This window comes from Sturnira hondurensis, unplaced genomic scaffold (assembly GCF_014824575.4).
Source record: "Sturnira hondurensis isolate 20B ecotype Veracruz unplaced genomic scaffold, ASM1482457v3 Scaffold0024822, whole genome shotgun sequence".
Lineage (NCBI taxonomy): Eukaryota > Metazoa > Chordata > Mammalia > Chiroptera > Phyllostomidae > Sturnira > Sturnira hondurensis.
Genome location: NW_028097453.1, coordinates 684,771 through 707,170, shown reverse-complemented (window position 1 = coordinate 707,170; position 22,400 = coordinate 684,771). Strand labels below are relative to the sequence as shown.

Sequence of the window (22,400 nt, the reverse complement as noted above, 5' to 3'; positions counted from 1 at the left end):
GGNTTTTCCCTTGGGGGGGGGGGGGGGGGGGGGGGGGGGGGCGGCCTCAGGAGGCTGGGCACAGATTGCCTCTTCCCCAGGGCGCCCACCTGGCCTGCCACCCCTCCCTGGATCCGGCTCCGAATCCAGGGCACATCCCCACCCTCCCTCCTCTGGTCTCCGCCAGCTTCCCTCTCGCCTCCGCGGCGCCCGGCTCCCCGGGGCCGGCCCAGGTGGAGAGTGCGGGGCGAGCAGGCTCGCCCGAGGCCGAGGCCGAGGCCGGCCGAGCCCAGGGGCCGGGGTTCACGAGGGGGGGGGGCGGGGGGAAGCGGTGCAGACGCCGAAGTGCTAGCGGGTGCCTGGGTGACTCAGGGCCGAGGAGGGCGGCGAGGAGGGGCAGGGCGGGCGCGGGCGTGGTGGGCGGGGACCACGAGGGGCCGCGGAGGGCGGGCGGGTGCGCGCCGGGCGGGGGCGGGGACGGGGACCCGGGCGGAGGCGGAGGGAGCGCGGGGGCGGGCGCAGAGGCGTCTCCGCCGAGGAGCCCGCGCGTCGCGCCACAGCCAGACGAAGCCCGGCGGCCGCGGCAGCAACAGGCGGCGGGCAGAGCTCGCGGGCGGTGGCGGCGCGGGAGCCGGGAGCGCGAGGGGGGCGCTGGGGCCCGGTGCAGCCGCCCGGCCCCCGCCGCATGGAAGAGCGCCTCAGCCTGCTGAGCTCGCCGCCGCCGCCCTCCGCCCGCCACCGCGCCCACCCTCCCCAGCGCCCGGCCGGCGGCGGCGCCCGCACCCTGGTGAACCCGGGCTACGCCGAGTCCGCCGCGAGCCCCGAGCTGCCGCCCGACATGACCGTGGTGCCGGGGGACCACCTGCTGGAGCCGGAGGCGGCCGACGGCGGCGGGGACCCGCCTGAGGGCGGCTGCGGCGGCGGCGGTGGTGGCGGCGGCTGCGACCGTGACCGTGACCGCTACGAGCCGCTGCCGCCCGCGCTGCCCGCCGCGGGCGAGCAGGACTGCTGCGGGGAGCGCGTGGTGATCAACATCTCGGGGCTGCGCTTCGAGACGCAGCTCAAGACCCTCTGCCAGTTCCCCGAGACGCTGCTGGGCGACCCCAAGCGGCGCATGCGGTACTTCGACCCGCTCCGCAACGAGTACTTCTTCGACCGCAACCGGCCCAGCTTCGACGCCATCCTCTACTACTACCAGTCCGGGGGGCGCATCCGCCGGCCGGTCAACGTGCCCATCGACATCTTCTCCGAGGAGATCCGCTTCTACCAGCTGGGCGAGGAGGCCATGGAGAAGTTCCGCGAGGACGAGGGCTTCCTCCGGGAGGAGGAGCGCCCGCTGCCCCGCCGCGACTTCCAGCGCCAGGTGTGGCTGCTCTTCGAGTACCCGGAGAGCTCCGGGCCGGCCCGGGGCATCGCCATCGTGTCCGTGCTCGTCATCCTCGTCTCCATCGTCATCTTCTGCCTGGAGACGCTGCCCGAGTTCCGCGACGAGAAGGGCTACTTCGCGTCGCCGTCTCAGGAGCCGTTGGACGCGGCCAGCAACAGCACCTCGGGGGCCCGGGCGGGGACCTCCAGCTTCTCCGACCCCTTCTTCGTGGTGGAGACGCTCTGCATCATCTGGTTCTCCTTTGAACTGCTGGTGCGCTTCTTCGCTTGTCCCAGCAAAGCCACCTTCTCGCGAAATATCATGAACCTGATAGACATCGTGGCCATCATCCCTTATTTCATCACTCTGGGCACGGAGTTGGCTGAGCGCCAGGGCAACGGACAGCAGGCCATGTCCCTGGCCATCCTGAGGGTCATCCGGCTGGTGCGGGTCTTCCGCATCTTCAAGCTCTCCCGCCACTCCAAGGGGCTGCAGATCCTGGGGCAGACGCTGAAGGCTTCCATGCGGGAGCTGGGGCTGCTCATCTTCTTCCTCTTCATCGGGGTCATCCTCTTCTCCAGCGCCGTCTACTTCGCCGAGGCAGACGACCCCACTTCGCGGTTCAGCAGTATCCCGGATGCCTTCTGGTGGGCGGTGGTCACCATGACGACCGTAGGCTACGGGGATATGCACCCAGTGACCATAGGGGGCAAGATCGTGGGGTCGCTCTGTGCCATCGCCGGCGTCCTGACCATCGCGTTGCCGGTCCCGGTGATTGTCTCCAACTTCAACTACTTCTACCACCGGGAGACGGAAGGGGAAGAGCAAGCCCAGTACATGCACGTGGGGAGCTGCCAGCACCTGTCCCCTTCAGCCGAGGAGCTCCGAAAAACACGGAGTAACTCGACTCTGAGTAAGTCGGAATATATGGTGATCGAAGAGGGGGCTATGAACCATAGCGCTTTCCCCCAGACCCCCTTCAAAACGGGCAACTCCACGGCCACCTGCACCACGAACAATAACCCCAACTCCTGTGTCAACATCAAAAAGATATTTACCGACGTTTAATGTGCTACAAGTGACATGCTGTGCTCCGTGCTGTGTGCACTGTGCCCTCGGTCTGTGTATGCCCTCGTTCTATACATTCCCAGACCATTCACCGAGGAAAGGTCGTGTGGATGTGGAAAGCACACGCCATTCTCTCCCCGCTACTGCTTCACACCGAGCAGGTGGCCGTGTGGCAAGTGGGCTGCATTCTCTCAGCTCTCCCTGTCTCTTTTTTTTCTTTCTCTCTCTTAATCATGCAAACAACCAACTTAAAAACTTGATTTCTAGTACACGCCCTGGGAGGTGGGGGTGGGGGGTGGGGGGGGGACTTGTACATCCTGGGAGGAAATGAAACTAAAGAACAGTTACAGTAACTGTTTAACCTCAACTGAAGAGCATCTGTTGCTTTGCTAAGTAATGCGGGCCCATGGCCTGGACCTTTCAACATGATTGGCTGTTCAGTTCAATCGCCGACACTGTGGATATGTGGGTGGAAAGTCCAATCAAAAAGACTTTTAAACCCACCATAAGTTTATTGGGGTTTTGACTGGAATTTCTGTTCCATTCGGAGCACCCTCTCCCAGAAGATTAAGGATGTCTCCAACTTTGAACAAAGGGAAATGTCCAAGATGCACTGATCTGATTCATGAACTCTTTGGGGCTTGTTAGGCATTTCAAAAGTCTTAGACTAACAGGTCCCCGTGAAGTTCTGTGTGTGTGTGTGTGTGTGTGTGTGTTCCAACCACTAGGAACAGATGTTTTCAGTGCTGCTGAGAGAAACAACAATAAAAATTCCTAGTGCATCTGAAAGATAAACTTCTGCGGTATCACAAGAAGATTAAAGTGGCAGACACTCCTTCCAGTGGAAGTTACTAATTCGGACCTGACTGATGCAGTTTCCATAGCAACCCATGTTTCCTGGGAAACCCGAAAAAGGTTGTCATGGCATCTCTTGCTCTCTATCCCCGCCCCCTAGCCCCTGCCGTTTCCACAGTAACCTTTCCAGATGGTTCCTACTTACGTGATTTCATAAGGAAAACCACTGTTTGAATAAACCGCACAAATAAAGTGAAGTCTGGGACTCCGAGGTGGTGAAATGAATCACAAAATGCACATTTTTTACTGCAAAAAATCATTGATACCATCCTCTTAACGACTGAATTAAAAAGGAAAATACCGTCTTCAGAATGGTAGATGTACACCACAATCAGGTATAATGTGAATTAAATGCCAGTAATTAGACAATACTTTCAAAAGATGCTTCTCTACTGTTTACTTTCTCCAAGAAGTTCCCAGCCAACAAGTGAAATTAAAAAGCCAGTCTAAAAGTGCTCTGTGCATAAGCAAGTGAAAGATTCAATCATCTGGACCCCTGAACCCCCTCCTACGAGGGACCTCCAGACTTCCTCTTGAAACTGCAAAATCCGGGGTCCGCAGCAGCTCTGCCACCAGCGCAGCACTTGAAAAGCTAAATAAAACCCAAACCTGAAAAGGATGCGTGTGTTTCACTGAGGGAATTGCAGACAATCAATAAAAAGGAGGGACGGGAAGTAACCAGATCTTGGGGAACTACCTCCAAGTTTCAGCCCTGCACCGGGGGTTGCCAGGAGACAGAATCAGGTGAGCATGGCCTGGGCTCCTGGGAGCGCTTCCCTTTGGTTCCGGGGGACGCAGGGAGATGCCCTTCGTGGTTGCAGGGACGGTTGCTGGGACCTGCAGAACCAGCAGTTGTGTGTTAATTGCCTGCTAGGTGCCCTTCCAAGATCCTTTAACACAGCTCTTCCGTGTGAGTGCCATGTTGCTAGCTGTCCTCTGGTTGCCACTGTTTCTTGCAAAAGGATGGGGAAAAAAGGTATTTGCTTTTCAGAATAGCCTTTACCTAAACCGAGCTGAAAATGGTTGCATTCCTCTCACTAACCCACTTGGCTTCTGAACAGCCTGTTTCTCCTTAGAAAGCAATAAAAGGCAGAAGCTACTGCCATTGCATTATTGTTCTGGTGTTAACTTCCATAATTATTTGGAAGGATGTGCTAGTCCAATTTTTTAAAAACTAAAATGGCTAAAAATGCAACGAAGGTAACACTTTTTTAATGTAATTTTATAGACATTATAGACGTGATACATTTTCTACAAGTATACATTATCCACAATCATTTTTTGGGTTTGATGGGTTGTAGCTATTCTAGCTTAAGAGTAAATGAGAGGAACCCTGTTTTAAGGCTCACGAGGTGTTTTCGGGTGTCAGCAGCCTCCTCAGGTTACTGTTTGTGCATTGGGGGCAGTGAAAAATAGTCTGGAAGAGGAAAGGAATCTGTATGCCTGGCCATAGCACCATCGTTTCCATCTATGTGCTTCGACATAGGCCCCTTTACCAGGTGTCCTTTGCTACTTGTTTGAGTTACTTGTAACATGGGTCACATTTTTGGTATCGTTAATGACCAGAAATTCTTTTTCTGTGACCCATTTGGGTATTTATATGTCAGACACGCTAGAGTAGGAACATCAGAATAAATTTGGTGTCTGCTTTTAAAAGGTCTTACCATAGAGATGAACAAAGTTTTATTCTCATTTTTTCAGAGGACATAGAAACCCTGATGAGTTCTGTGAGTTATTATTAATGGTTGTGCTATACTTTTTGGAATTGTGTGGGCATGAAGTAACAGTGATACAAAGGAGACCCTTTTTAAAAACATCTGGAGAAATAGGAGCCTTAACTTCATGGTACCGTCATTGCTTCTGGTCGCCATATTGGTAGCTTCTTAAAGGTTACAGGTTCTGTATTTTGATGGTTTTAGATGCACCTGCCTAGCCCGGAATGGAGCATCTTGTACATATTTAACATGCGTCTGAGGAGTGAATGGCTCTTCACTTACATTAATGTGATTTTCAGACTCTTGATGAAGTGGTTTGATGCATAAGCTTTGCAGTCATATTGCCAGGGTTTGAATCCTGACTCTGCTGTTTGACCTTGAGCAAATCACTGAACCTCTCTGTGCCTCAATTTCCTTACTTTTGTAAAATGAGGATGATAAATGGCCCTGGCTGGTGTAGCTCAGTGGATTGAGCGTGGGCCTGCGAACCAGACGATCGGGGTTCAATTCCCAGGGCACATGCTTGGGTTGCAGGCCAGTTTCCAGCAGGGGCCAGTTCCCTGCAGGGGATGCACGAGAAGCAACCATACATTGATGTTTCCTTCCTCTCTCCTTCCTTTCCCCTCTGAAGGTAAATAAATAATAAAATGTTTTTAAAAAATGAGGATGATAAATAAAACCTCACAGGGTCCATGTGGAGGTTAAATATTAATACAGGTGTAACCCTTAAAAAAGGTAATGGTGTGCTAAGCAGCAGAGATTTCTCTAAGAGATTACATTATTGCTGTGGTCATTATTCACACACATTGTTTAATTAATACTGAGCTTTGCGAAGGCTATGAAACCCACAAATAGTGTCTTCCTGTTTACTTTCTATGTAACAATAATAATTGCCACTTATTAAGGTCCAACCACATCCTGGACACTTCCGAACTCTGCAAGTTGAGGGGTATTAACCCCATGTTAGGGTGGTAGAAAGAGATGGTTAAGGTTAAATGATTTCCCTGAGACCTCACGGCCAGCCAGGCCATTCTGGCCCCCCAAGACCCCTGTGCCTTTTACTGGCGTTTTGAATGAGACTGAGAAAAGAAATTCCTTATGCTCTCAGGCTTGACTGCAGCCCATGTCACTAATTAATGAATTCCTGTAAGGGACATAGCTCCAGAAACCTATTTTGTTCAGTATCCTGAAAATTAACCCTTGTCTCATCATCAGGTATTTTTAAACCATAGGACGCAAATATAAGTCATTTAAATCCGATGAAGAGATGGACTTTTCCAGTAAGAGAAGATTATTTTCTTGTATGATTGGTATGTCTGGACTTAATATTATGCTCAGGAAGTGTAAGTCATCATCAGTAGTGATACTTGCTAGGACCATGGATAGTTTCCTGTTTGGAGGTGAATTTCCTATTTCCCTGTGTTTTCATCTGCAGTAAATAATAGTTTTATGCAAATTGGTGTTTTTCCACCTCCTTACACTTTGCTTTGGTTACTAGAGATCTGTGCCAGAAAGTGGTGTAAACATTTTGACCCCCTCTCATCAGAAGGGAGAAATTACTTAGAACAAAAAGGACTGAAAGCAGGAGATCGCCAGTTTTTGGAAATTTGTGGCACTACTGCCTTACAAGAGCAACTGTCCTCAGGAAAACATTAGGATATACTTTTGTTCCACAGAATACCTGTGGCCCCTTCCCTAAGATCCAAAAAATTCCAGTTTAGCAAAATGAGAATGGATAGGATAGTGACTGGGGCTTGGAGAAAAATGCTAAATGAGTCCAGCCTGCGTGCGCAGGCCAGATGGCTTTGCCAAACCGCAGGCTTTGCTGTCGAGCCCAGCTGCGCGCCTTGCATGTTGGAAGGGGCACACATGTGTGCCTGTGTGCACTAGAGATGCATGGGGGGAGGGGTGGCTGCATGTGTGCATGGCCATCACCACCCCGGGGAAGAAGACTCTGCACCCTACAGCTGGGGAATTGAGAGAGAGAAATAGCATCATTATTAGTTTCTTCCTTTCATGGTGTTAATGAAACTGGCATGCCCACCGAAGACGGTGACATCATCACACACAGCTACACATCAGAGGGACGTGTTACCTCAGTTATTTCTAAGCCTGGAGATAAAATTGGGGGGTTGCAATTTTAAAGGCACAGTGTGAAGAAATTTAAAGTTAGGATTTGTTGACGTAAGAGATGGTCTTTACGTCTTTGGCATATAACATACTCAAGTTGCTGCTTTGCTGATCGTATAGAAAGTCAGTAAGTGTAATATACACCACTGTTCTGTTCCTTGGAGAATCATCACTGTAATTCATGGACTTCTACATGTTTAAAATTTCACCATTTTCTGCAGCACCTTCCAAGTCCTTCCCACCTCAGTGTGCATGAAAGTGATAACGCCTCCCACTGAGAAGTGCAAAGGGGCACACGTGCCCTCCCCCACCCCCAGTTTGCAGACTTAGGAAGTGCGGTGAGACAGAGGCGAGGAGCGGAAGTGGGGGGAGAGGGCTGTGGGGGCTGGTTGGTCAGCGTGGGCTGCTTTTCTGGCTGTTTTGTATTTGGCCTTCTAAACTAAGGAGCGTAAAACTATTGCTTTTGTACAACTAAAAGCAATAGTTTTTATTGCTTTTTTGCAATGGAAAAAAAAAGCAGTAATGGAGAGTGGGCAGATCAGAGGAGGCAGAAAGAGGAGAGGGGAACCATGCCGAGCCCAAACCTTCCTATGTGACTCAGCTTCTAACCTCTTGTCAGAAAGGGGCCAGTGATGCAGCCTACACTCGTGTTCTTTACATGCTCATATCCACCCTGAGGTATAATTTAAACGACCCAGGCAGGTTAGAAAGTTTTAAAAGATTTGTCATTGTTTTGGATGATACTGTAGGCTAATTTTGCCCTTGACATGGTAGTGAAGAAATATTTTTATGGTTTCCTGTCTCTGGCTCTCTCTTTTTCCCCCCTCCCTGGATGTGTTTTTTTCCTTGCATTTCAAATTTTGCACCATTCACCATCAAGCGCATTGGAGATGCGATGTGGAAAAGACGCTGCATCGTTTTCTTGGGGACCCTTTTTGTGATCCTTGCGACCTCAGGGGTGCGGAGTAGGAGTTCTGGCCCGAAAAGGAAATCCTGGGGTCCTTCAGCTGGTTAGCGAGGCAGCACTTCAATGAACAACAAACAGCATCTCATCACATCTGAAGGCCGCTGTGCACGCAGGGCCCTGAGTTTGCAGATATGGGGGTTCACACCCCCCCATTGTGGTGATGGGAAGTGGAGAGGAGCTTTCTCTGGCCCAGGGCACCCCAGCCTCACCCTCACTGGTACTGAGCGCACAGGCTCTCGGGACTCTGTCGAGAAACCCACCAACGTTTTCTAATGAAACTTTCGTGTACCCACGGGTTACGTGTCTACCAGCACTGCTTGCTCTTGTGTTTTTCCTCACATTCAGTTTAAACCGCTGTTCTTTAGGCCGGTTCTCTCTGACTCCTGAGGTTCTTCTCTTCGCGCATTTAAACACATTCCTCAAATTAAGACCGATGATTTTACTGGGAGGACAAGCCCTGCTTGAGTCTGTTCTCTACAGAGCAGCCAGAGCGTCATCTTAAAACATTTGTCAGAGCCTGTCACCTCTATGTGGCAAGACCCTCAGCTGGCTCCCAGCTCACACGCAGTGCAACCAACTCCAGGGCTTGCCGAGGCTGCAGGCCCTGCCTCGTGGAGCCCTGTTCCCCTTCTCACCTATCTTCTGACTCTTGTCCCATTTGATCCATGTGGCAGCCAAGCTGGCCTCCCATTCTTCCTCAAATACACCAGGCTGGCTGCACCTCCAGTCACTGTACCTTGTCCCCCTGGGTGCTGCCTGGGTGCCACCGTGCCCCTGATGTCTGCGTGGCTCACTCCGTCGGTTTCTGAGGGGTCACGGGCTCCTGAAGCCTTCCCTGGCAACTCTATTTAAAGCCACAGCCCCATAGCACTCCCTAGATCCTTTCTCTGCTTTATTTTGTCGTCTGGCACATGAGACATTGTACTTCCTTTGTTTGTTGTCCATCTTCCTTTCCCTTCTGCGAGGACAAAGGTTTCTGTCTTGTTTTTGGTACCATATCCCTCATGACCCGGAACATTACCGGGAATGAAGCTGGTGCTCAGTTCAGAACGTATTCACGGGGCTGGTGAGAGGACGGGACTGGCACTCCGATTCGAGTGCTTGAAGACGACAGGAAATCCAGCGTGGTGCGCACTGTGCTTTTTGGCGTGCCACTGCGGGGTCCCTGCTGCCCGCCCTGCCCCGTCGCATAAAGTTCCCTGCAGGAATCGACTCACTGGGGAAGGCTTCCATTTGGTAAATGTGCCAGAAGGTTTTCCACACAAAGGACTCTACCCACTCTTGTGGGTACAATGCCTTGATGTAAATAGTTGAAATGTAGCATCATGTAAGATACCATGCCTACTCACCACGGGTCCCCGGAAGTTAGAATGCCTCACAGAGACTGTTTCCTGCCTAGTAGCTCACAGAATGCTGTTTGCAGATGATTCTCTCTATATTGACCAGTCGGGCCAAGCAGTACAGCAGAAATCAGAACGCACAACTGTATCTCATGGGCTTACCCATCTAGCAGACATTCTAAGAAACGTCCCAGTAATTCAGTTTCAGTTTCAGTTAAGGGTGTGCCCTTCATCAGTATCCCTGGGGTCTTTATTACTACAGACTCTGGTTGAATAAGGCATTAGAGATTTCATCAGCGAATCACGTTAAAGAACTACTTTACTGTAGTTACGGCCTTGCTGGATGAAATGATTTCTTTTACTAAATAATCTGACTTTCAATGTAATTGTCAGGTTGGATGGTAGGATTGCAAAAGCCAGCTGTTTTAGGAAGTGCCCTTTTCATACATAAGAGAACATGGGGGCATAGAATCCATGAGAAGGAAGAGCAGATTCTCAGAGTGACTTACCATGGCAAAACGTAGGCCATTTCTAAATAAAATGGCTCATGAGAGGCACCAGTAGCCTGTGCTGGTTTGGGAAATTCCTAGCAGCTTGGAAAAACCAACGTGGGCCCTGGGAGCTGAGTGGAGCCAGTGAAAGCACTGGTATCCATGAGTGTGCGGACGGTGTCGTGGTTTTAGGTGAATTTGCAGCAGACGTGCTTCCCTCTGTAGAGGGGGCTAGGGGCTCTCCTGATGAGGAGAAAGGGCCTCCCTGCCTCCTCCCTGCCTTCCGAATTTTCTCCTTTCCCTGGATTTCTCAGGCAGCAGACCAGAGACTGATCTGGCTCTTGCCTCAGAACATCTAAGTGCCAGAGCCTCCTTGCCAAATTTGTCACTAAATTAAAGAAAACAAACGCATGTGCATTCCGACATCCCAGAGGTAGACCAGAAGTCAGACACACTCGTCTCCATCCCTTTGTACGATTAGGCCCAGGTAGGGCACAGAGGTCGCCTCTGTCTCCCGAGGACACACTGTTTGGCCACTTTTTAGAGACATGGTACAAAATAGAGAGTTGAAATAAATCATTTTTGTTTATTATTTTTGTCTTTTTCTGTGCTCACTTCAGCAAGACACATAATAATATTTTGGGGCACAATTGATGAATCTTAACTTGTGTTTTTGAACTAAATTTGGGTTTTATGGGATTCTGTATTCTAACCTGGTCCAGTAGAGGCTTCAGATCCCTGAGAAGGAGCCTCACACGTTGCACTGCATGTCATCACCTTGTCCGTTTATCTCGTGTATGGCTGCAGAGCAAAAAATACCAGGTGTCCACTATTACATTACCTTTATAAGAAGTTGTAACAAAGACCAGGTGAAACAAAAGTGACTGCATGTCAGATTTCAAAGTGCAGTGAGCAACGGAAAGCCACAGCGAGACATCCTACCCCTCAAGTAAGAACTGTGCTTGAATTGCTTTATACCTAGGTTCTGTGCATCTTTACCTGCAACTCTTTGAAACTGTTCTCAAAAGGTCAATTGATTTTTTTCTGGGTAACTGTGTGAATTGAGGGTGTTTATTATTAGTGGACCTAAATGCTGCTCCGAGTAGTGTTGACTGCACCTCACAGCTCATTTTCCCGCCCCTTCCCAGATTTTTGACAAAGCCCACATCTTGGCACATCACCAACTTGAATGACTGAGTTTAATTTTTTTTCGGCTTGCCATGTGTACACAATATCCAGGAGGCCAATCGGAGATTTATACATAATTGAGTAAGGAGTCGCTCTAGTCCTTGGGGCTAATTCATTACCATTTAGTTGGTAGGGTTTGTAGGACTTGGCGCTGTGCAGCGACTGTATGCTATTTAACAGATGTCAGAGTATAGACACAGAAAACAAAGTTCCCGTAAACTCCGTGTTGTGGAAGATTCAGCCTTTCCCTTGCCATCGCGTACAAGTTGGAAAGGCCCACAATCGCGTGAGCTGTACCTCTTCCATTTAAGCCTTGTGAGAGGTATTCATTTGTTCTTCACAAACTTGGTAATTTCAGAAATTTGACTGTTCTGATCTTCTTTTCTTGACTTATATTTTAGAACACTTATTCAGTCACATATCTTCCATTATAGGGCTCCATTTTCTAGTGTACTTCCTTTCTCTGTCTTTGGAGAGTAGATTTTGATACTAAAGGCAGTGTTCCTTCTTCCCAGCCCTTCAACCCATTCCTGAGCCACGAGTGTAAACATTATGATGACTGTCCAAATACCGCATTTATTGTTTGTTTTTATTACAATTGCAAGCCCTTCCACCCTACTCTTTCAGTAATCCCCAGGGCGTTGGGACAGGTTGACAGGTGAGGTTTTGAAAAGGCCCTTCTTCCATTGAGAGGATGTCACAGAAGCAAGACCACAATTGCTGCACAGAGTCATCTCAAAATAACCAGAGCCGCGGCAGCCCTGAGCATAAGCTGGGCACTGAGGACATAAAATCATTCGTGTTCCTTGTAATTCCTTGTAATCAGTAGTCATTAATAACTTTTAGACCGTTATAATGTTCAAGCTCTCATAATGAAAATTAAATATACTGCAATGCAAGAATATACTCTTGCCTTTGCAACAAAGATTAGCGGTAAGAACTCCCATGGAAGATGACCAAGTGTAATCCGGGCGAAGGAGGGGAACTTTCTGCCGGCTGGTGGTCCAGCACACGGCAGACATACACCGTTCAGCTCAGTGAGCGAGCAATTCTTCCGTAAAAAGCACACTCACGTTCCAGAGCACCGTGGTCAGGCAGTCGCCATGGGCCTGGGACACCTGCTAAAACCAGGAAGACATGTGTAGAACAGTATCCTCTTAAGTATGATGAAGGATAATATTTACATTCTGAAACCTGGAGCTGGACTGAGCATTTTCTATTTTTGTCTGTATAAGCATTCTTTACAGATTACATAGTTAGTACATCTCTAGAGTACATAAACCTAATTTTTGTCTGTTTACTCATTCAACATATGTTCACTGAGGATGTTCTGTGGGCTTCACACTGTGTGAAGTGGTAGGGATTCATTCATTCAACACATAAAGTGCCTACTATGGACCGGGCACCATCGTAGAATCTGGAGGTAGCAATGTACAGGCACTCACGCTGCCTCGTGCCATTTTTAAGAACTACTTTACTGTCTACATTTCTAAATTTTTTTTTGGTAGCTGAGAGGAAAGCACCAAACCTTGAACTTTTAGTTCTTTGTTCTCTACAGACCTTGGTCAAGTGGTTATTGCTGTCTTAATTTGCGATTTCTCAAAGTGGTGCGTAACTGCAGAGCCCATATTTTAGAGGAGGAGCAGATTTTAGAGTTATTTGCAGGGACGGGATAAATCAGAGGAAGGTCATCCCCAGCACCTGGTGTGTGGTTCCCGCCGTCCTCATGTTGAGACTGTTTATCTCTCTCTCTCTCTCTCTGTAACATTGAGAAGATTAAGTTAAAACATAGGCAGCCGTGGCTGGCATAGCTCAGTGGATTGAGCGCAGGCCTGCGAACCACACGATCGCAGTTCGATTCCCAGTCAGGGCACATGCCTGGGTTGCAGGCCAGTTCCCAGCAGGGGACTCACGAGAGGCAACCATACATTGATATTTCTCTCCTTCCCTTCCCCTCTAAATATAAATAAATAAAATCTTTAAAAAAAACATAGGCACTCAGACCTTTCATATGACTTTAAAGAAGATCAATTTTTCTGTTCAAAAAGCAATCACATTGGTTTGGACTTCATTTGGAGGTCGTTACTAAAGGGCGGGAGGTTCATAGTTTCAGAATACTCCGAAACTTTTTCTAACTTACAAATAAAAAGCATCCAATATGTGGTTCATAAGTTTAGAAAATTTAATTGCTTGAACTTTTCAGGATAACAGTTAAAAAAAAAGAAAACAACGTTTTAAAAAGTGTGAGGGATAGCCCTGGCCAGTGTGGCTCAGTTGGTTGGACGTCATCCCGCAAACTGAAAGATTACTGGTTCAATTCCCCATCAGGGCACATGCCTGGGTTGCAGGTTCAATCCCCACTTGGGGCACCTACAGAAAGCAGCTGATATTTCTATCTCACATTGATGTTTCTCTCCCTCTCTCTAAAGTATAATGGATAGAATATTTCATATTGGCATAAGGTCTCTAATTTTGAAAACAATGAATAGACAGTAAATTATTGTGTCTACTCCGCCCAACAGGTACCTGAAGAGCTGCAGGTAAAGCAAGGCCATGCTGCACTGACCAGTGGGACGCCCACTTTCTCACTGCCTCACTCAAGGATGCCGTAGTGGGTCCGTGGCCGACGGGAGCGGTCTGTCTGCCAGAGTCTTTTGTCTCAGTTGACATTCAACAACGTGTCTCTAACAAATGCTTTTTGTGAAGGAAATAGCTCTGGAGATTTCCTTCAAGTTGTTTGCGCTATGAAAGCTATTCATCAAGAGATCAAGAATGTGAAAACGATGAGGGCATCCTTTCAGCCTTTGGACGTTTTGATGAGACCCAATGATCCGAAAATGAATCAGTATTGCTGAGAAAGAAACCCTAAATGTTTGCTTCCTACCAGCCCTCTACCATTGTTTTCCTCCTTTCAGCCAATGGCCGGACTCTGTTGCATCACGAGATACGTTCACGTCACCTTCTATGTTCTGGGTTACGTGCTACTGTATTTGTGATGCTGTGTTTTGTACCAAAGGCTCTCCTACCTAAATTAGTGCATTTACACGTGAATAAGTGAAGTCTACACTGTGCCCAGGTAAACAACGTGAAAGACAGACTTGCCTAAAAGAAATGTGCCTTGCTTGATTAAACATTCTTTTATTTTTTAATTAAAAAGAATAGATTTACAAATTAATCTCGTAGGCAGGTGTTAGCTGAGTTTAACTTTTAAAAAAGGTTATGAGTGCTTACGATATGTTTAAGTTGTCTTGGTTAGCTAAAATTTAACAATGAGTTACACTTTTTAACAGTTTATGCATAATAGACTCATTCAATTCAGTTTTCATCCTGTGTTTGGTGAGGCAGGACAAAGCACATTCTTGAATATATATACAGTATTTCGTCTAATGTTTGTAGAATTCCTGTCACAATTATATAGGGGAAAGATTTCTTGATTCATTTTCTATTTTTATATTCTTTTAGAAGGAAAGTTTTTTTCAGTACACAAAGCAAAGTCTCAGTTGGGGAAGAGATTGAGGAGGCTGTGAAGGTGATGTCCCATTTGGGGACATTCCACTACTGTGCCATGACTAATGTCCAGACTGTGACACTTCAGCAGAACGGTAGCTGTTCTCATATTGTTTAATAAGCCTTATGGAAAGTCAAACTGTGAACCTTTAGTGTAAAGAAGACTTTTTCTCATGTCCATATTTTATTTTCAAAATATGCCTGAGCACACGCGTCAACAACCAGTGTCCTGTTACGCAAATGCACGACAATGCTAGGTTGCAATAAGAGCACTTGTAGAATTTTAATTACTCTCCAGATGTTTTGGTAGCAAAGCCAAGATTATAATACTTTCTGATGCCCTGTGGAAGGAAATACAGGTGATGAGTTCCGTTGTTAACATATAAGAATCAGTTACTGACACACACTTATATCAGCAGTAAAACAGATGAATCCAAGAGACGATCCGGGTAACTTTCTTTGGAGGCAAGGTCTACACAGAGTTTTACACAGTTTGCTGGTAATTTCTCTGTGGTCAAAACTAGGAGACCAGAGCACTCGAGGAAAAAATTGAAGCCAAAGAGTGGTGACCGTCTCCCTTTTGAGCCGTACGAACCTCCAATCTGGTCGATTTGTAACTGAAGTAAAAATGTAGCCACCGCCACACTTTTCTTCTTGGGTTGGCCCGTGTAGTAGAGACACCAGCCCAGAGAACGGTCCATCCATCGCAGCCACTGGGGTACTCATAACGGACGGTCTGCAGGGAAGTGATTCACGTCAGCTGTCAGGATGATTGACACATGCCAATCACCTGTCCTACGGGCGGTTCTTAGACATGCAGATGTTTTCATAAGGACCTGTAGGTGTTACAGAAATCAGCGCCAACACTACCTTCCTCAAACACCAATGACAACTTCAAGCATGGCGCTATATTTAGTATCATTTCTGCATTGTTAAAATACAGCCTACACTTTCAACTAAAGACGAAGCCGGGACTTTTGCTAAAACACAGAATGAAACCAGATGAATAAGCTGCCATATCTGATATGATTCACTGAATGGGTAGTAAGAATAGTATCAGTCTAGATATGAGGAGACCAGAATTGTTAACCACGTTCCCCTTGTGGGGCACCCTAGGACAGTCACCATGGTGAGGCTTATGTCCCCTGCATTGCCTAATGGGTGTGCTGGCTTGAATAAGCCCAAAGCCCCTGCCCAGCCGGCAGATCCTCATGACGTTCATTTGAAAAGGCTTTGGATACTTACGTGCTCAGACTTTCTGATGCATTTCTGAAAGAGAAAAAATGGAAATTAGACTTAGCCTTGAACGTGTCGTGTCATTCTTCAGATTGATGGTGAGAAGAGGAAATAGGATTTTTTCTTCTCCTGTAAGAATTGTCACGGGTCTGTAATGGGATCGTGGAAAAGTAGACAAAGCACGCTGCAGAATAGGAACAGGTGAATGGCAGCGCTGGGAAGGAGGGGAGGTTATCTGTTCAACTTAATCAGATGTGAAGCTGACTGAAACCGCATGCGGGATGCAAACACAGGACCAGAGCTCTGCCGGGCACGCAGCCTGGTAATCCCGGGAGCGGGGGCAGGTGGGGGAGGCTGGCGGGTAGGAGTGTTGCCTGAAGGTCTCTGGACTCTTTTTGCACACGAAGCAGTTTGGTATGCAGCACACGTCTGCCGCTGATTCTCCTGGGCCCTCGGAAAGCCCCTTTGCCCTCCCCAAGCCCCAGTCTCCTTATCCGCACAGTGAACAGTTTACGTTTAGTCATCGGGGTGTTTCTGTGCCTCTTTGACAATTCTGAGCATTTTCAGATTGTGAGTACACGGGCGTGCAGGCCCACACCGCTCCCCTGCAGTCACCAAATGCCACCACCGCTGCTGGCGTGACCGAACGGCCTGCAAGCCACATTCCTGTTCCCAGTACTGCCCACTGACCTCAGCAAGATGTAAAAAATGGGGAACCTCACTTTTCCTTGTTTCTTATGACTGAGCCTTTTCATCTGTGAACGTTAATTATCTAAGCAAACTGTCCATTCAAGTGAACCTTCTATTTACACTTTTGCTTTGTAGTAAACACTTAGCAAGTCAGAATTAAATATATGATGCCTGCCAGTGACCCGTGGCCGATTGCAAGGTACATTTCTGTCACATTACAAACTTAATACCCTTTTGGCCCTAGAAGCAATGGCTACAATTTAAAATAATATTCACAAATGTTGCCAATGTGTGTGCAGACAAATGAGGCCCGAGAGAGCCATGTTACAATTCATTGTGCGCAGGAGTGAGAAATCAAATTCAGGGAAAACCCAAGTGCTTCTGTTTGGCTTCAACGGCCCGTTGAAGAAGGAAGGGATGTAGGTTTTGTACCACGTAGGTAAGAGATAATGATGCCCATCCAAAAGACAAGCGTATATTCTGGTTGCTGGTTTTGTGGTAGAGATGGGAATAGAAAGGTGTTAAATTACGGCACTGAGGAAATCGGTAATAAAATGGTAGCCGTCCATGACCATCGCCTCTGCGTTACCCAGTGCAGAAGCATTTCGTCACATTGCGATGGCCCGGTGTAGTCTCACGCCCTCCCATTCAGAGAAGGGGGCCGTCCTCCAAGGCCTCAGGCAGAATAGGAAACGAGTATTTTGACTAGCGGAGCAATTCTCTACACCATTTCGGCTGATCATTGCGGTTTTGTGACTCTGAATTTTCACTTTAGGTATAATTAATTGCATCTCTTGTGTCTCGGTGTTAGTGACCTTTGTGAAAGGTAATTTCACCCATTTTTTTTAAAGTTGATGAAATTCAGTAAGTGGTGATTCTAGCCTGTGGTGTTCATGCTTCGTCTTCCAACAACGTGTGAACTGACCACACTGAGCAAAACCATAGTAGTGCCCCTTTCAGTAAATTGTTTCCATGCTGTGGCCTCTCAATGCTGCGTTTGGGGTGGGGAGCTTCAGTATTTCGTTTACTTAAAACTGTCAAAGTGTTTCTCCTGAGCACCATAAAAGTGTATGATTATAAACCAAATAGGAATATTCTCTTTTTTATGCTCAATTTCAAGGTAACTGTATAGACCATTTTTAGAACTGCCTCATAATATGGTATCATTTTCATTTCGAAGTTTCGACATATGTATACAAGGGAAAACAAACAGTGTGTCTCATGTTTCTACGTACTATGCTCCATGCAATAAAAATCCATTTTTACAAATAGAGAGTCATTATGCGGATGTCAGAATAACAAACACACTTGAATTTTTTCGTAGTGAGGTCTAACATTTATTTTCTCATACTTTGCAAAGATTGTTTAATGTTTTATTTTTACGTATTTTATTTAGTCTCTAAAGTATCTATTTGAAATCGCAAGGCCATCTAAAGTTTAGAGATTGAACAGCCAAGGTCTTCAGAAAGGTCAGGTGACCTTCCCGAGGTCGCACAGCCAGCAGGTGGCTGAGTCCCGTGTACTCGACACTGTTCACCGTCTGTCATTTTCCCCTGTCACCGCAGTTTCTTCACCTCACCTCAATTCCGTATGTACACCGGGACATTTCAGATTTTATCTACAGGGCAACGTTGCTGTTAATGTCATAGCTTGCTTGTTAGCGCCTTCCGAAATGCGGTCCTTGCGCAGGGTGATAGCCTGACATTTCCCATCGGATGACATCGGGTCCTCAGCCCTCACACGTGCCCTGACCACGGATAATCGGTCCCAGTGATGTCAGGATCTGGACTGAGAAAACGGTCTTCTCCGTTCGTCTTCTGATTTCCTTTGGTAAAAATCCATCTTAATGACCAACTGCTGAACCGTTGAAAGAAGCAATAATCAACCCAAGAAACTGCCGCCGTTCTGAGTCAGACCCACCAGAAAGACAATTTTCAGCCTGTTGCTGGCCACCCCACGTACTGTAGGGTAAGGAAGGACAGGGAAGGAGGGGGGGCAGGAAAACTGCCTTTATTTTTAAAGCTGTAGGGTAAGGAAGGACAGGGAAGGAGGGGGGGCAGGAAAACTGCCTTTATTTTTAAAGAAAACTCATTCAAAAGAAGTGGTTATTGAGTATTAGGTAACAGCATTAACATTTGGCCAATGGTTCGACTGTATGGTCAAGTTTTATCTACATAGTTTTTGATCCACTTAGTAATTTCCCAGATAAAATCAAAAGCTGGTGGCAGCTCAGTATGAATACGGGGCAGGTGCAGCGTTCGCCCATGATGTAATGCTGCACGTGCATTCTTTTTTTCAAACGTCGCAGCAACACGGGCTCCGCCTTTCCTGATTGGTCAGCGGTCTGCGGTGCGGTCAGGCCTGCGTGGCGGCCACGCAGGGGGACCGTGACCACACAAATGGGACTGATGCTGTGTTCTGTCAGGATTTAAAATGTTCTAACCTCACATTTATTTTGTTCTCATCCAACAGAAGTCAAACAAGTGTCATTGTGTAGGGACTGAAATAAGGACTGTTCCTAAACAATGGCAGCGTACCCAATGTGGGAATCCTGAATGAAATGTAAAATAATCAGACACATTTTATACTTGTTTCTATCTTGTCTTCTTTTGGCATTGAAGTTTTTTATTTATCACATATTAATGTAAAGTTAAAATAAGGTCTTACACCATGTTCTCTCCTGTTCTTGTCATGATAACGGTGGGCCTTCCGTTAAGTAAATGTCAGCAAACACCTGTGGGTTGGTTATGTGATATTTTCATCTGATCCATTTTTTAAAATTTTGTCGTTGGGTTTACAGTGTTTTTATTGCAGATGTTATGTGCAGAATTCAATAAAATGCCAGGAAAAAAAATCTTGTTACTCCTGTTAATAATTAGTTCCAGATTCTTTTATTTCTTTCCCTCCTCCTTTCCCTCTCTTTCTCTCTCTCTCCTTCTCCCTCTCTCCTTCTCCTTCTCCCTTTCTTTCCTTTCTCTGCCTTTCTTTCCCCCTCTTGTTTTGATTTTGCAGAAGAGGGGACATCAAAAGCTGGGCAGTTGTCAACAGCCAAAGCATCAGCGCCTTCGGACCCACTCTGCAAACTGTCACATGCTCCCTCACGTGACTGTGGGGAAACCTCCCTGCTTTGCCCTTAATTAGCCTTTTGGATGCCACCGTTCACTAGGTTTCCTCTACCACGCCCTACCTTGCTGAGAGCCCAGAAAAGTATCGAGGGAAAAAACCCTTATTCGTCAAAAGTCTGTGCCTTTGTACTTGTGCCAGCTATACAAGAAAATTGTGGCAAGGCAAATATACGTTATGTCATCCAAAGTATGAATTGAGCACCAAATGTGTGTGCCGCCCCGTGCAAAGCCCTGTGGGCAGATGAAGGCAACCCAGCTGTCGGAGGACTTAGGGTCCAGTCGGTGATGTATTTATACTCCTGAGCTTGCAGGTTAGAATCCTCATCATTCGGACTTAGTCCAAGGTTACATAGGACTAACCTTTGTCTTCCATATGTGGTCTCTACCTATCTCCAATACTTCTGTACCGCCATAGACTCTGATTCCTTATTATCAGCCTCTACATACCCACTGTTCTTATTTGGGGCTCAGCAGTGTTGACCCTGAGTCTTTTTCCTAATAGCAGCTAGTTACTCCAACGTGTCTTGGCTTTGGAACGTCAACAAATGGTCACACTGCCAAAACAGAGGCCCGCTTGTTTCCATCTGGGGTTTTACTTTATCTTAAAAAAAATAAGTACAGAGTTGGGCTGCTTTGTCCATGTAGCAATTAGCTATTAGAGAAAAGAACAAACACATTTTTCCAAGCCTCCAGTTGAAAGAAGAAATCACTGTGTTTAAGCTTCCTGGTCCTGCAACTTTGGCAGTGGACTCCGTGAGCCATAATTTGCATTTCATTTTAAGAAACCATATCTTCTAAGTCCTTTGACATATGTACGGAGCGAAGTAAGCAACGCAGTTTGTTTCCAAGGCATCCGAGACATCCTCTTGGAGCCTCACCTCCTTTGGAGCTCACGCACACCTTTCCGCTGGACCTCCGCAAACACAAACCAGTGCGTGAGGGCTGCTGCGTGTCTCCGGAGGCGTAGGGCCCGGCCAGTCCTCCTTGTGTTTCCTTTTCAATTATAACCTTTATCAATGTTGTGCTTTTCTCTCCTGCGGGTCCCTTAATCATGTACTTATCAGTTCCATCCCTCACAGCCCACACAGGTTACATGCTTGTTTTTGTTTAATCCTTTGTTCACTCCCCGTAATACCTGAGAACGTGCGTCATGCGGCAGCAGAGGAAGCCAAAAGGAGAACAGATTCCTCTGGGGACAACACTGTCCTCTCAAATTTAAGGTCAGTGAAGTCATTGTTTTGGAAATGCAGCCACAAGACAAGGAACAAAGCAAACGATCCAGAAATCTGATTTCAAAACACGCAGTTGACGAGGAACTGTGTCTGCATGGCCCAGTCCCTCACCACGTCTGGTCCAATTTGGCCTGATGACTGCTTCTGAATGAAGAGGAAGAACGCAAATTGACTCATAGGCACCACCTCGTTAACTTTGACAGTGTCGGCGGGAGGTGGATACCAGGTATTACCAGGCCAATTTATATCCATTACTCCGGCCACGAAAGCAAACAGCTATTTCCACGTCCCCGGAGTCTCCGAGCCATCAGACAGGGCATGATGAAAGCCAGTGGGCCTACGCAGTGTGGAAGCTCGGCTAGAAGATGACAAGCATACCTGATGTCCTCGGTTTCCTTTGTCTCCGGAGAGAAGCTGCGGAACTCTGCAGAGTGAAACGCTATGCTGCCCCCTCATCTGTGGCAATGGGGGTGGAAATAATTAGGGGAGAAGGGGGAAGTGGCCTTCACAACGTGGGTGCGAATTTTTGCAGCAGAGTTTATGTTTGTCTCATAATTTCAGGAGGCAGTTTATGAAGCTGATTGAACTATCTGTGTCCTGGTCTTGAGTAAATAATGAGCTTTTGATTGGGACATGCTTCCCCCTCCAAGGATGTGGTACGCCGGTGGGAATCCCCTCTCCGTCAGGCCAAGCTCTCAGCACGTGCAGGAGCAGGGAAGGGAGCTGGCAGACACCGCTCCGGGGCTGAGCGGTACACGAGCATCTAGTTAGACAGGATTGGACAGCTCCCCAGAGATACTGCACGGGCAACCGGCATTTCCAGGATGCCTGGGGTGTCCATGAGCCGGGCCCTCCAGCTGAACTATACCTTACAAAGTTTATGATACTTTAAGAATATAGAGAGTGAAAAGCAATCTGCGACCTGTCGGATACTCAGAGGAGCTAATACCACACGCATTTTACAAATGAGTGTAAAAAGTGCACCAATATACTGGGTGCATCATTGTGCGATTTGTCTAAGGGGGACGTGGGCAGTCAATTTCAGAGAACGACTAGAACGCAAGGTTTTCGGATTCCTGATCCGAGGTTCTGTGTGCACAGCTGCACTCCCCACCCGCAGCACCCTGCTGTCTCAAATGCTGGCTTCCCTGGGAAGTGAGGCAACTGAGGGAGTTATCAGCAGGGTGTCTGGAAGAAGCCCAGAAGACAGGCCTGCCCACTGTAATTGTCCTACACCACGTCCAAGGTGGCAGGCCCAATCTTGCCTGGCACACCCTCAAGACCCAGCCCCCTCACCTTAAAGTAAACCCCCCCAAAGAAATAGGGGTCTATTCACTAGTCAGAAATATTTATGGGTACCTCTTACATGCCATTTCTCCTTCTCTGTCAGTGAAGAAGTCCCAAATCTAAAGCTCTGGTCCATCCGGTTCAAGCACCTCTCAAACTTGACTTCCTCACATACCGCCTGTCTTGGCCTTTATACCCAGTATCTTCCCAACGCAGAATTTTGG

General features: G+C 47.6%; 1 protein-coding gene across 1 annotated transcript; it reads left to right on the top strand.

Moving 5' to 3' along the window:
- Window positions 1-494: 494 nt before the first annotated feature.
- KCNA3 (potassium voltage-gated channel subfamily A member 3) lies at window positions 495-4,235 on the top strand. The gene has a single exon (XM_037038819.1). The coding sequence runs from the start codon at window positions 665-667 to the stop codon at window positions 2,411-2,413; it is 1,749 nt and encodes a 582-aa protein (XP_036894714.1). The 5' UTR covers window positions 495-664; the 3' UTR covers window positions 2,414-4,235.
- The last annotated feature ends 18,165 nt before the right edge of the window (window positions 4,236-22,400 follow it).